Here is a 14695-nt window from a genome sequence, read left to right as displayed (position 1 = left end):
CGTTATTTTTACAAATTTTAAAAAGGCCTTCGAATAAGTGAACCATTACATTTTTATTATATATTTGAGCAGTAGATGTCAAGAAGTTGTAATGGATAGCTACAGATCAGATTTGGCTTATGTTTCAACAAGCGTACCCCAAGGATCTCTGTTATCTCCCACGTTTACGTTACAACATTTACGTTTTAGATATAGTGAATTTCTTTTAATTTAAAAGGCATGTTTTGTATGCAGACGACAAAAAATATTTTATAGAAATTGAGACCATCACAGACTGCTTAGAGCCTCAATCTGATTGAAATAGATTAACCACCAGTTATTATAATAACGAAATTAGTGTTAAACCGAAGAAGTACCAAAAAATTTTATGTATTGAAAAAAACATCATAATAACGTTAATTACTGTATATACCTACTTTTCACAGGTAAAAGACTTGGCCATTATTCTTTATGGGAAACTTAGTGCCAACACAATTTATAAACGTATTTTCCACACACGCTCCGTGCACACTGTCAATATAATACTCTTTTTACTTTTTCTTCTTCGTTTATGTCTACTCTCATAATTTTTGAACTAATAACGATATGGACTTCGTAATTATCGTAGTTTATCCATGAATGTTTATGTTTGTAGTATATATTACGTACAAACTAGTCAACTGGATCCAGGAATGTATAAATTAATAAAAAAATTCCAATAGAAAAAAGATCGAATCTAATAAATACCGTGATTATATTATTGCTATAAATGTATATGTGGAGTAAACTATACATTTATAAAACTTCTATTATCTTACTAATATGTAAATGCTTAGACTTACTTCTAATATTGTTACAAAGAAAAACAACATTTTAATGTAGATCACATTTATTACTATAACAATGTGTAAGTTTAGTACATTAATGTAAAACTATTAAGAATATATCAAGCTTATTCGAAGTGGTCTCCATTGACTGCAATACATTCCGTTAAACGTTGAACCAGTTATCAACACTAACACACACTCTTTCTATGGGATAATTCGACACTGCTAATCGTATGGACGATTTAAGGAACTTTAAATTATCATGGCGTTAAGAGACATTTACTATCTAAAAATTTTCATAAATCATAATTCGTTGGATTAATATCAGGACTAGTGAACGACCAGTGTTCCGCTCCGATAAGGTCCGGAACATTCATTTCAATCCAAGATTGGATGGAAACTCAGTCCGAGTTATATCACCCGGCGCCAATTCTTGCTTAAGAAACCATTCTAGGTTCTTGAATATAGAGTTTTAAGGAGCTTAACTACCATACCGAAAATTTTATTATGATATACTTGTGCCTTTAATACCGTTTTCACAGAAATATGGCTCAATCACTCCTTCATAGCTAAACACACCACCAAACCATTACTGAAGTCAGATAATGGCAGAAAATTAATTGTTCTGACTTCGGTAGCTGTGAACGTAACAGAATATGAATGATACACATTTTCAGCTAGATTTAAATTTATTTATTTATACTATAGTATAATATATACAATATATTAGAATATTACACAATTGCTACCCTAAAAAATAAACAGTCAATAAAGGCTCTCTAAAATGACGCACACAAATGATCCAATAATAACTGTCACCAGTATATATAATAAATTGTCTTAGTAACTTTTAACTAGTATCAAATAGCGGAAAATAATTTTCAGCCTTTAAGACAAAATGGTTTTACTTTTAAGTTTACTTAACAGTTCCTTCATCTGTGGAACCTTTCACAAAGGAACAAATAAAAGCTACGCTTACTATGATTTTTAAGTTTGTTTGTTAAGTTACGTTTAGCACTCGTTTGCCTGAAAATAGAAATTAGCAAAGTGCAATTCTGTGATTTTTAATGAATTTTGTGTGTTTTCTTTTCAAAGTGTTATTCTGGCTTCATGTTGTTAAAACTTATCATTAGAGCTTGCTTTATTATAAATTCATATTTTCAAACGATATAATTCAAGAAGTGGATTGAATTAATGTAGAAAATTTACTCAGCTCGTTTATTATTTTCAGCAGCATCATCATAAATGCACCTGCATAAGTGGTCTACTACTGGGTATAAGCCTCCTGAAAAATCTGCCCAAAAAACCGATTGAATGACAGATGACCATGTAAAAAGCTGGATTAGGCCAATCCAGCTTTTTACATGGTCATCTGTCAACCTTGTATGAAGAGTTATTGAATTAAAATTTTTTTTATTTAACCCACTATGTAAGAATATATGGAATTATATATATGCCATTTCATTATTTTTTACGTATGAAAATCGTTCACTGTGATGTCAATAATTAGTTGAGTTGTTTAATAAAAAAATTGAAACTTGAAGCGACTACCCAATTTTTACAATATATAAACACATAGCCTGGTAAACTAATGCTTAAGAAACATTTAATGAAAATTAATAACAAGATAAGTAATAAAGAATGTTTTAATACTATATACCTTTTAAAGTTTTTATCAAAAATTATTTGCATTGTAAAATTGACTTAATTACTTAAAATAAAAATTTGAAAAAAACTGCAACACTTTTTTCCGCAAGTTATGTTGAATTGCGTGAAAATTTTGTTTTAATATATAAATACTAATAATAACACTTATTCTCTTTATGAAATCATAACAATAATAAGGCAAATGATTAGGAAAATTAAATTTATTTGAAATTATAAGACTACAATAAATACATTAAAATATAATTTCAGAATAAGTTATGTGAATTTAAAAAAATATATTATTCTTCGCCTACAATGCAGCCAGCTTCTTTTGGCCAGTCGCATACCTGAAACAAAAAAGTAAACGTCAAGAATTGGTCTAGTTCAAAGTTAAAGGGAACAAATTATAAAACTTTGGCGCATTTGAGTTATAAAAAATTAAAATCCATACCTGTAATAGCCTGTTGAAATGCAACCAAAAAGGACAGCGTCTGATTTCCCTCTCTCCTTGCACACAATAGTAAAACAAATTGCAGAATTTTTCATGAGGCAACAACCAATGTACCTCAGGGTCCACTGGGCAGCCATTCAAATAGAATTCAATAATTGGAGCATCAGACTGCGTGGTCTCTTTGATCTTTTCTGTAGTGCTGCTTTCACCTTCATTAGTTGCAGCTGTACTTTCTATAGCACTGCCTCCTACACTTTCTGTGGCCCACTCATCGAGAATGATCCGATCCCAGCAATCGACATTATCTCTCCAATCGCATCTTTGCTCTATGATACTGAAGAAGAGCCCCTTTGGGCAGGACATCTCTACTGGTTCGCCATGTGTACATTGATAGAACTTGTTGCACTCTCTGTGCGGTAGTAGTCGTTCTATTTCCCAGTCAACTTCTTGTATTTTGGGACAGAAGTTCAGCTCGGCGCTTGCAACTGCCGCAACTAACAGGAATACAACTGCTTGCAGGACTGTAAAAATAATAATTTAGTAATTTTTAATATCAAAGTTTGATATTTAATTAATTAATTAATTTTCACTTACCTTTCATGATTACCAACGACGATTGAATTACAACAGATGTCCACTAAGGGTTGTATGATATTTTATACCCAGTTATTAGTCACGCTAGTACGGTTCAACGGTAATTATCATTTATTATTTTTTTACTTTATTAACTCTTATCTTTGCTTTGTTTAAGTATGATCATATAACTAGTATCATTCGTTACTTATTGTTTGTTATATCCTGAGCCTGAAAATTATTATTTTCCGATATCTATTAATGAGGAGTAAACTACCTATTTTAAACAATGCGAAGTTGGTTAGGCGAAACTTTTTATTTGTTATAGCCTGGAAATTAATTTTCTCAGACATTTATTACTATGCGTTTCAATTATGTTCTAATAGAGGTCATAACACATTTTTCCAGAAAGATCGAATATAAATAAATAGTACAGAGATTTTAACATAGACGTAAAGGTGTTAAATAAAAAAATATATTACTATATATCTAGCTGATACATATATCACGGTGTAAAATCGCATAATTGTGGAAAATTGATTATTGTTGGAAGGACGAATATAATTAAGTCTTGTTGTAAACAATGACACGGCGAAGGTACGAAGAAGGTAAAGTTCCCTCGAAAAAACTCTCAGTACATTGTTACGCTGTTGGAAAATTATAAGAAGATTCCCCGCTTTCTTATTTGTTCTGCCAAAATGCGATATCAGCAAACCTAGCATAACTATCTTTTGAAGAAAAACACTATTTAAGCTTTTTCTTCAACTTACATAAATTTTCCAAAATACGTATAAAAACGTTTAATAAAAGCGCTCATTAGCCAAATCATGTTTACTTTAATTAATTCTAGCCAAGCTCTCATTATAATTATTGAGTTCATAAACTCTGAAACCGTAATTGTTTATGAATTTCAACGTTAATTTAACAGAAAGTATATAACACCTTTACTAGATTTAATTTAGTTTTTTTACACCAAATTGTTTGATAATGTCATTTAAAATATGTTTCATTCACATCAAAGCTACCGCGGTTAATAAAAGAAACCTAATTATCATTTAAAACATCTAGGTAACGTTTTGGATAAAACGTGAGAACCGGATAAAGTTTCATTGTTTTGTACGGGATGATGATACAAATCCAATTATTATTTTGTATAAATATTACATGGTCTTTAGCGTATTTATCGTTTTAGGCTATAGATGACCACAGCAGATCATACACCTTCTAAGCTTCACCCAAAGATATCTACGGTGGGGTCTACTACATTCATAATACTTAGCAAGCGGGTTAACGATCGCAGTGTAGTATTATGGTACGCAATGTTCTCTACATTGCGTACCATAATAGTGTGAATTGTATATGATTGTATCCCAGGAAAGGAACCCGCGACCTGTGATTGCAAGTCTCAGTCCTGTACCGCTGGGCTACCCCTACTCTTTATCAATTTATATTCATTTAATTATAATTTATGAGACATGTAAGAGTAACTATTGTTACATATGGGAGGAAACACAAAAGCAAAAACTGCCGCGCTATAGTTCTATCTTCGTTTTCAATTTATCACATTAATTGCACTTCTGTTAATCGAAACAAGTTTTTTGTTGTTTTTTATGATCTTAGTAATGTTCTAACTGTAGGTGTATAAGTAATTTTATTCCAATTAAACAACAAATAAAAATTACAAATAATATTTCACTCTACATTACCATGATCGTGAACATATAAATCCCGTTAATTGAGATTGCGAGCAGTAACCACTGGACATGTAAAAAAATATCAAAAAAACTTACTAGCTATATTGCAGTCCATAGCTATGTAAAAGTTCCCATTGTTGGTATTTTTATTTTTTTTAATACCTTGATTTTATAATTTTAATAATTTTGGTAATATGATGCATAATTTACTTGTAATATTTGTATGCCAACAGTTAACCTTCTTTACTATCTTCCTCTCATACAAAATAATTAGTATCCCCCTGCAAGGCATAAGCTTTCTCCAGAGATCGCCACGATGACAAATCTTCCGCTGTGTACATCCAGCGATTTCCCGCGACCTTGACCATGTCCCGTGCCTATTGTAAAAATTAATGGCAAGACCAATAAATGTATTTGTTGTCGTCGGTCGGGATACCAACCTCGATTTGACTCCAGAGAGAGGATATAATCCAGTAATTTTAGGGACTTCGGAGCCTGGAATATGTCATTAACCTCGCTTAGCAGTTTTATATTGCAAGTTGGTTAAAATTAAAAAAAAAACTCTGTAAGTAATGAAAATTAAAATTACTTAAAAATTATTCTCTAATGCAGGAAAGAAGAAATTACTGGAAAGAATTTATTATCTTCCGTTTTTAAAATGGTTAGTGCTGTTAAGTAAGTAACTTAACAGTTTCTTTCACTACAATACCCTTCCCATCGAAATATAAAAATAGAACACATTTACTTGACATTAGAGAAAGACAGTGCAACCTACTTTGAGAGCGTCAAAAGCTTTTCTTGCTTCATTGACAACTGATATTTTTAAACAACATAATTCAACTAGTGTATTGTTAATAACTGAAATGTGTGTAAATATATTTTATATATTTAAATAATAGTTACAAAAATATTAGAATCAAACACAAAATATACCACAAAACCAATAACTACGAGAACCATCATCGCAAGTAGAGCACTATGTAAGAATTTTGTGATAAAAATTATAATATAAATGCGATTATAAAAAATGTGAATAAAATAATAATATCTACATGTGTAATATTTTATTGTTATATGGAATATTTTTAAAAATGGTACTATTTATAATTAATATAAAATGAAAACACCTAGTGAAAATGCCAACGAAAATATTTTATTTTCCTTTTTTGTATTGAGCAGCTGTAGCCCATCGGTAGAGTACTGGGATTTGCAATCGCGCAGGTTGCGGATTCGATTTCTGGATTACGATCTTATGTAATTCACACTTTGTGCATTTATTATATAGGGTTGCCACGGCTCACGAACAAGTTTCTTGAACAATAACATTTTCTGTAAAGATCGCTGCTCTGGTAGAGTACTGAATAGTTTGAGAGAAAAACATTGTTTGTTTCAAAGCTATCTTCTTCAAATAAGTTCTTTCACAAAATTCTTCACCGACATCGATATTCGGAATAATTTAGAGGCATTCCACACATGACAATTTTTTTCAAAACCCTTTAAGTGGCTAAAGACGTAGTAAAATCTTTACAGAAGGCCTTTAAATATAATAATAAAACACGTACTGCGCTTTAATGAATATGTATTTTATTAAACATAAGGAGGTTGTCAAGCGATCTTCTAAATCTTCGATAACATTCCTTCAAACTACCATGAATGTTTTCACCACAGGCCGGCATGTTTAAGTATAGCATCGGCTGAAATTTCTTCTTCAATGTTTTGCTTTAATTCAGTAAGTGTTTTATGAGAGTTACAGAAGACTATTGACGTGATTCCTCCATGAAGAAAGGTTAAAGCGACGGTTCTGATATGACTGCTTGAGAATATTTCACGTACAACCTCCATGCTGGCATTAGACGCTTGACAAATGGTGGCAATGATTGCAAAAAGATAATTAAAAATAAAAGTAAACTTTATTATGGCCCACCCTTTATTATCATATAAAATACCTAGACAACATATCCCGTAATGGATAGATATCATTTAAAGATGCTCAAAGAATTTATCTTCAATTTTTATTCTTTTAGCGTCTTTATATACAATCATATACATTAACTTAAATATAATTAGATTATGAAAACCAATTGAACCGAAGCTCAATTCTTAAATCGAATACTTCTTATACCCTTTGTACCTACTGTAGGTTACAGGTTACCTATCGAAATCAACCTTGAATTTTTCACAGTAAGCCATTGCCTCTATCTGTGTTGAGAAACTTTCAGCTTTATTCTATTTTCTTGATTATCGAAAACTAACAGCTAGTACATATTTCCACAATTAATATTAGTGGGAGATGGCTAATTAAAAGTTTTCAATTTAATTTTTTATTCAATTTAATATTACATATAATATTTGTAATAACAGAGAATAGTTGTAATAATAAACAAAAATACACTTTTGTACACTATTTATTATGATAAGGAGATACGATTTTAATAATATTAATTATTTTAAACTTGTTAATAACATAGGTTAGAAACACAGATGATCGGTGAACTTCTTTGTATATGTACAAAAGTTAATTTATACATTGTGATACAACTTTTGTTAAAAACTTTGCAAATTTTATTTTGTCAATGATTTTAAAAAAAATGTTTGTGGCTCCTGTACCAATTTCTCTCCAAATGAAGATTTAACTTAGTTTTTCATTACAACTGTTTAGACTCTAAGTACGCCGTAAGAAAGTTACGATATTGCCTCAAAGCAGGCATTGATTATATGATGTATAATGGAAAAGTTTTGGTGGACCTACCTTTTTACACTTAGATCCACTACACTACACTACATATACATTGTTCATTCAAAACAGTTCACTAAACAAACTGCATTATTAAAGATAAATTTACTGTAAACGTATACTGGAATAACTTATTCACAATGTATTTATATATTTTCTCTGATTTTTCTACAGAATTTTAAAATAAATTTCTACTTTCATCTCCAATTCTTCGGATATAATCAGGATGTTATGTAAATGTTCATGTTCATCCTATAATCAGAATGTATCAGGGTGTAAAAAAATATATTTAATCATAAATACGATTTAGTAACTAAGGGAAAAAAATAATTGTAACCATTCTTCGCTGCTTAAATCTAACTTGACACTTTTAACGTTCCTCACAGCCGGCGTTCTGTGGCCAGTCGCAAACCTGAAGAAAGAAATGATTAAAAATTCAGGACATAAAAAATCTTTAATATCGAAACATATGTAAAATATGTGTTTAAAAATGTTACTTTTTCCTTAAAAATTTCAGTGTTAACATTATTGAAACAAATTAAAGACCAAATTCGTTAAACTAATAAATATTACTTGCAAAGAATTTAAATTAATTATTACGGTACCTGAAGTTTTCTATTGAAGTGCAACAAGAAAGGACAGCGCCTGAGTTCCCTCTCGCCTTTTACGCAGTAATAAAACAAATTGCAGAACTGCTCGTTAGGCAATAGCCAATGTATTGAAGGATCCACTGGACAACCGTTCGAAAGGAATTCAATTCTTTCAGGCTTCATAGGTTCTGCTATTTTCTCATCGGTAATATTGTTTTCATTGACTATTGCTGGATTATTACGTATTGCAGTTACGCTTTCTCCGTTTTCAGAAGTCGAGTCATCGGGAACGATCCGATCACAACAATCAACATTATCCCTCCAATCACACCTTTGATCGAAGATATTAAAGAAAAGCCCTTCTGGACAAGGCATTTCTACAAGTTCGCCATGAGCACATTGATAGAACTTGTTACACTCTCTGTGCGGAAGTAGTAGTTCTATTTCCCAGTCAACTTCTTGTATTTTGGGACAGAAGTTAACCTCAGCATTTGCTGCGGCGGCAGCTAGCAATAATACAACAACGTGCAGAACTGTAAACAATAAATTCATACATTAAAAATTATTAAACGTGCAGCGTGTTATTTTAAATTAAACAATTTGTTATTGCGAGATACGAGCAACACAAAAGCAGATACAAATTTTATGTAAATATCGCCATCATTATCATTTTAGACATTGGACATCCACTGTTGGACATAGGCCTCTCCTATAGATTTCCATTGAAACCATTAGGAAGCAGCCTTCATTAAACGTCTTCCGATAACCTTCATAACTTCTATGTCCACCTTGTGGATGAACGTCTTATGCTGCGCTGGCTGGTCTGTGTTCTCACTCCAAAACTTTAAAGTTTCAGTGGCCATCAGTACAGCGAGCTAATTGCCCACTGCCATTTCAACTTTCCAATCCACTGAGCCTTGTCTATTACTTTCGTGCGTCTACAGCTCGCCCCAATCCTGATTAGATCTTATGAAAAAATATACAGATTTACATTCATTATTATTTACTTTTTATTTATTAAATCAAATATTAATTTGAAATAAAAGTATTTTAATGTACCTTCCATGACTTCGTATACTTTTTACTCGATTGATGAAACCTTAAGGATGTTTGCTGTTTTATACTGTCCTATTACTCATTTTTGTTTGTCTTAACTTCTATTATCGTTTCAGAGCAACGTTGTTATTGTTCTTGTGATAAAATCGTTATGTTATTCCCCCCACAACATCTATTAATGTTAACGTCGCTTCAAACATTGACATATTTTTATTTATAATCATATGTGATAATATATACAAGTGTAATTTTGGTTGTCTGTTTAAAATTGAAAACTTATCTAAACTTTTACGTTTGATGTGTAAACGTCCTAGGATTAATTAATTTATCACTATATAAATATTCAGAAAAATCAGCTTAACCAAATTTAATTTAAAAAAGTTGTTTTCAAATTCAAACAATAGTTTCTGAATGATGACAATTTTAAATCAATATATCTTGTTCATTGTTTATTTTACAGGCGTCTTAGTTTTCGTATCTCGTTTATATCTTATTTACATTTTTAACTCATAAGTCGTAGTCGTTAAGAGTATAGAAACTCATTAATAAAGGTATAAATTTAATATTTTACTTAGTATCATTTCAAAAATTTTTAGACATAAAGAAAGCATTTTTAAATATGCCAGATTAAGACGTGTGTTTTTACAAGTCAGTGTAACTATGTATATTCTATAAATCTCAGCTGATCTCTTTATTCCTTCCTATTGTATCAATGATATAAGTATGTAAAAACTGATGTAAAGGATTATATTTATTAAAAAAGCTAGAACGGCGTCCAGTAAATGTTAAAGACCTATTGATTTAATTTGGTTGTGAACTAAGTGTCACCTAAATCAAACAGTTAAATAATTTTATTTATTTATTAACACAGTATTGGCAGACATAATTTGATTGTTTCATAAGAATATAATTTATTTATATGCGTAATAAAATAAATTAAAATAGTAAATACATTATAAGAAAGTTGCAACAACTACATTAATTACATATAAACACAAAACTACATATGGTCTCTTACTACGGGCCTAGTTGTTAAGCTCCTAGTGGCTCAACATACTTTGAAGCGGCTATGCTCAAAAGAAGGACTATCTGATCATATTACATTCTTCCAAATTATGTAAAAATGCTCAATGGTTTCTGGATTAAAAAATAACATCATGATAATTTATTAACAAAAAGCATTTTAAAAATTCTGTTTATTACATTTCAAAATTAAGAAATGTTTATGAGCGTCTGTACTTCGTACTGCCAGAAGGTATTTGGCTGTCGCATTCCAATAAAAAATTTATAAAATGTATCGTGTTCCAAACTGATTACTTTTACAAAGTCACTTTAAATATGTCTAAAAGTTTTTAAGCTCTTTGCTGTCAAATAAGACATTCACCCCTTTTTACTTTTTAAGCGTGGTGTTCTCCATAATTTATTTTTAAAACAAAACATTTTATTGTCTGGATTAACTCACTATTAAATACGTGAACATGTGCATGCGTTTATGATACACATTAGCTTAACTGGTTGAATTCGTGGCTGGGTCTACGTTTAAGCAAGAACTTACAAAGCTGAAACATTTCCGCTGTGCTTTGTAAACGAGCGACTTGAATGTTTCCGTCTCGTATTGTTTTCCCTCTCATTTAAAGCTTAACTAAAAGCCTTCAGACATTTTTATTAAAAAATCGTCTAAGGAATGATAATTTTAATTGTTTAAACATAGTCCTGAAAAAGAATTATGGCTCAAAACTAATATCGTTACACTTTATATACACAAAATATTAAATAATTTTACACACGCCTACTTCATGAATAGTTATATTTCTCGATAAAAAGAAACAAATAACAGGGTGTTTGTTTAATTTATATCAACTAAAAGCAATCGAATAAAATTCATGCAATTATCACATATTCGATGTTCCAACTCGATATTTACCGCATACATTGCGATGACAACATAAAAAACTAAAATAAATAAAGAAGGATCGTTCTACAACTATTTAAATTCGACGAAGACTATTCAAAATAATTATTCATATATAATTTAATGTGATTGTCATCCTTCTATTTTACTTATCCTGTATACTTATACGCTTTGAACGATGCTTTTTACCGCCATTTTGTAATAGCAGTCAAATGCGTCAAACTACTCCAAGGCCATAAATACATATAAGGTGATCATGTTTTCATTTTCTTTGTAGGACCAAAAATAAGTATTACGGTCGTATACACTTAGACAAGTAATTCCTGCATATTTTCATTCCAACTTGATTTTTTAACTTAAAAAATTAAAAATGGCGTGTACTTTATGGTGACGGAGATCATCACCGACATCATCATTTTAGCCGCAGGATGTCCACTGCTAGATATGCCTCACCCATAAATTTCCAATAGGACCAATCAAAAGCGGCCTGCATTCAACATCTTCCGACAACCTTAACAATATAGACCAACCTTGTGAATGACACGCATGGCGAAATAAAATACTTATTATCATCAAACATTTAGTTGAATATAATCTTCAAAAATTGGTTAAACGATCATTTAATGAATATCGTCTTATTTGGTTACATATTTACATCGCATTTTAAAGAATATAAGATGAGCGAAGTTTACGAATGTCATTCCATGTAACTCCTATGATAGGATTGACTTATATATGCTTTGATTTGAATGTAAAAATAAACAACTAAAAGAATTTTAAATGTTTTTTTACAAAATATATATATTTAAATAAAAAACTGAATAAATACAAACAAAAATTGACTCCAAAAATGTAGGTTTAAAATTAGTATTATTGTTCAAAAATCTGAATACGAGTCAGTTTACATGATGGTTAAGTTTTTAAATAATAAAAAAAAACTATTTATTTTCGCATCATCATACGGCGACCCGAAGCGTGTTTGTTGAACGATTGAACACAGCACGAGTATTGCGGCAGGGCACAAACCTGTAACAAAAAATATGTAAATATTACAAAACTAAAATAACAAATATAACAACTGTCCGCTACGCGTGGCCCGCGCTGCTTCTTATTTAAAAAAAATCGATTATTGGTTATTTTTAACATGTTAAAAAATATCTTTGGAAGTTTTTACTCTTAAGACCTATACTTTGAAAACATGATTTTCTTTTAATGAAATCTTTATTGTTTTTTTTGTAAAATCCTTTCTTGTCTAATTCTCAACTTGCGAAAACGAATATATCTACCAAATATCAAGTCTCCGAGTCTAATTTATCCAGAGATATCCTGATGATGAGATACATAGTTGGAAATCTCGTATAGATATACATATTTTTTTAAAAAATAATGTATACTGGTAAGAGTGTAATTCTAAGAAATATTACCTATCAAATGTTTTAAATAACAATCCACTTTCCTGTTTCATTGCTGAGTGACATAGCTCTCAAGAACGCAAGAACAAGTGGTCACCATTTACATCGATTACTCACCTAAGGGAGTGGATATTTATTTTTAAATATTGCGTATATAGCATTTCCACTAATTTACAAAAATTAAACAATGTGTTAAAAATTCCTCTAAACTTTAAAAATCCTTTTAATCCAAAAATATTACGTATCTCTTTTTTTATTTTATTTTCGCTATTATGTATAAAACATTTCTACCTATGTGCTAACTCATTATGATATCTCTGGTACATAAAGGTTAGAGACTTGAAATGGTGGAATGGTTGGAACCGATCACCGAGTAGAGGTCAGGTAATGACGGATTTTGCAAGAGGAGTTGACGGAGCGTTGTTTAAAGAATTTATATTTGCAAATTATAGATTTCCTTTGTATAAATTATGAAAATACACCTAAAACAGGGCGGGCCACTCGTAGCAGGCGGGGTGACAGCTAGTTTTTATTAAATATTGACGATTTTAATCAAATATTAAATAATTTGTATTTACTGACCAGCACTAAGTTCAAAAGTTATGTTCTATAGAAAATAGTGGCTTATTATGCCTCACCTGAATTATTGGATTGAAATACAGCGTCGGGGGACACTCGGTCTGTACTTTCTGGCCTCTTACGCAGTAATAGAATAGGCTGCAGTCATTTTCGTGAGGTAGAAGCCAATGTACGGTTGCGTTTCTTGGGCATCCGTTTGAAAGAGTCTCAGCCTCGGGAAGTACATTTTGTTCCGGATCACAGTTAACTTCGTATCCACCGTCTTCGCCATCTACGGCACTTTCATCACCATCACCGCCATCAGCGTCACCGCCATCGCCGCCGTTTCCACCATCCTCTTCACTCTTCTGTGACCCATCCGGGATATTTCTGTTTCCACAGTTAACATTTTCTTGCCAGTCGCATTGTAAGAGCTCCAAGTTAAAGAAGAGGTTACCAGGACACAACTTCTCCACGGGCTGGCCGTAGGTGCATTTGTAGAACTTATCGCAATCCTCGTGTTCCAAAAGCTTTTCAATTTCCCAATCGGTTTCCTGCTCTTTCGGGCACTGGTTAGCCTTCACAGCGACAAGCGCCACAGTAACAAAAATCACTAAAACTGAAATTTAAAAACGGTAAATATTTTTTATTCCTGAACAATATAAATAAAAAGATGTTACGTACCCTTCATATTTAGTTGCAGGCAATAATTGCAAAAGATGCAATTCTATAATCGTAGGATGATTTATACCACACTACATAATCTTTTTCTAGGAAAACATTTAATCTGATTTTTATCTTAGATCACAAAATAAAACGAATTGATAAGATCATTAAGATAATGATATTGATTAATAAGAGATAGTGAAGTGATTCTTATCAACAACTGCTTTACTATACGACGAAGAATATTAATGTTATAAATATCATTTAGTATTTCTTCGTTAACCGTAATATTATTTAATTTTGTCAATTTAAAACAAAATTTGTTTTTTAAAATAATTTTGTTTAAAAAACACTTTTAAAAAAAATTAAAAAATAAAAGCCCTTCTTAACTTAGTGTTTAAAATATTATTTTAACACAAAACTACAGTATACATGGTGATTAGTTATGGGTAATTTCTTACAGTCCTATTACTGCTGGTACAAAGTCTGCAAGGACAGAACAATAACAAATTTCGTTAGAATTATTCGAATTTTGAAAAAGCTATTTATTTCTGTATTATCGTAACGTTATTTATTATCTCTGAAACTATTGATTT

The 14695-nt window shown here is 30.9% G+C and overlaps 2 protein-coding genes across 2 annotated transcripts; both read right to left on the bottom strand.

Annotated features, from left to right (window-relative positions):
• Positions 1-2752: 2752 nt before the first annotated feature.
• Positions 2753-9568, bottom strand: LOC137923493 (chondroitin proteoglycan 2-like). The gene is made up of 5 exons (XM_068766752.1): positions 9555-9568; positions 8511-9028; positions 8290-8317; positions 2905-3425; positions 2753-2800 (listed from the first exon to the last, which is right to left on the bottom strand). Exons 1-5 carry the CDS (start codon positions 9559-9561, stop codon positions 2753-2755), a joined length of 1122 nt encoding a protein of 373 aa, XP_068622853.1. The 5' UTR covers positions 9562-9568.
• A 2666-nt stretch (positions 9569-12234) lies between these two features.
• On the bottom strand, positions 12235-14202 carry LOC137923406 (chondroitin proteoglycan 2-like). The gene is made up of 3 exons (XM_068766652.1): positions 14118-14202; positions 13514-14052; positions 12235-12489 (listed from the first exon to the last, which is right to left on the bottom strand). Exons 1-3 carry the CDS (start codon positions 14122-14124, stop codon positions 12406-12408), a joined length of 630 nt encoding a protein of 209 aa, XP_068622753.1. The 5' UTR covers positions 14125-14202; the 3' UTR covers positions 12235-12405.
• Positions 14203-14695: the final 493 nt, after the last annotated feature.

This window comes from Battus philenor, unplaced genomic scaffold (genome assembly GCF_028537555.1).
Source record: "Battus philenor isolate CCGP_79_NKW_IND1 unplaced genomic scaffold, ilBatPhil1.0.hap1 SCAF_21, whole genome shotgun sequence".
Taxonomy (NCBI): Eukaryota; Metazoa; Arthropoda; class Insecta; order Lepidoptera; family Papilionidae; genus Battus; species Battus philenor.
The sequence above is the reverse complement of the archived record's forward strand: the minus strand, read 5'-3'. Positions and strand labels throughout refer to the sequence as shown.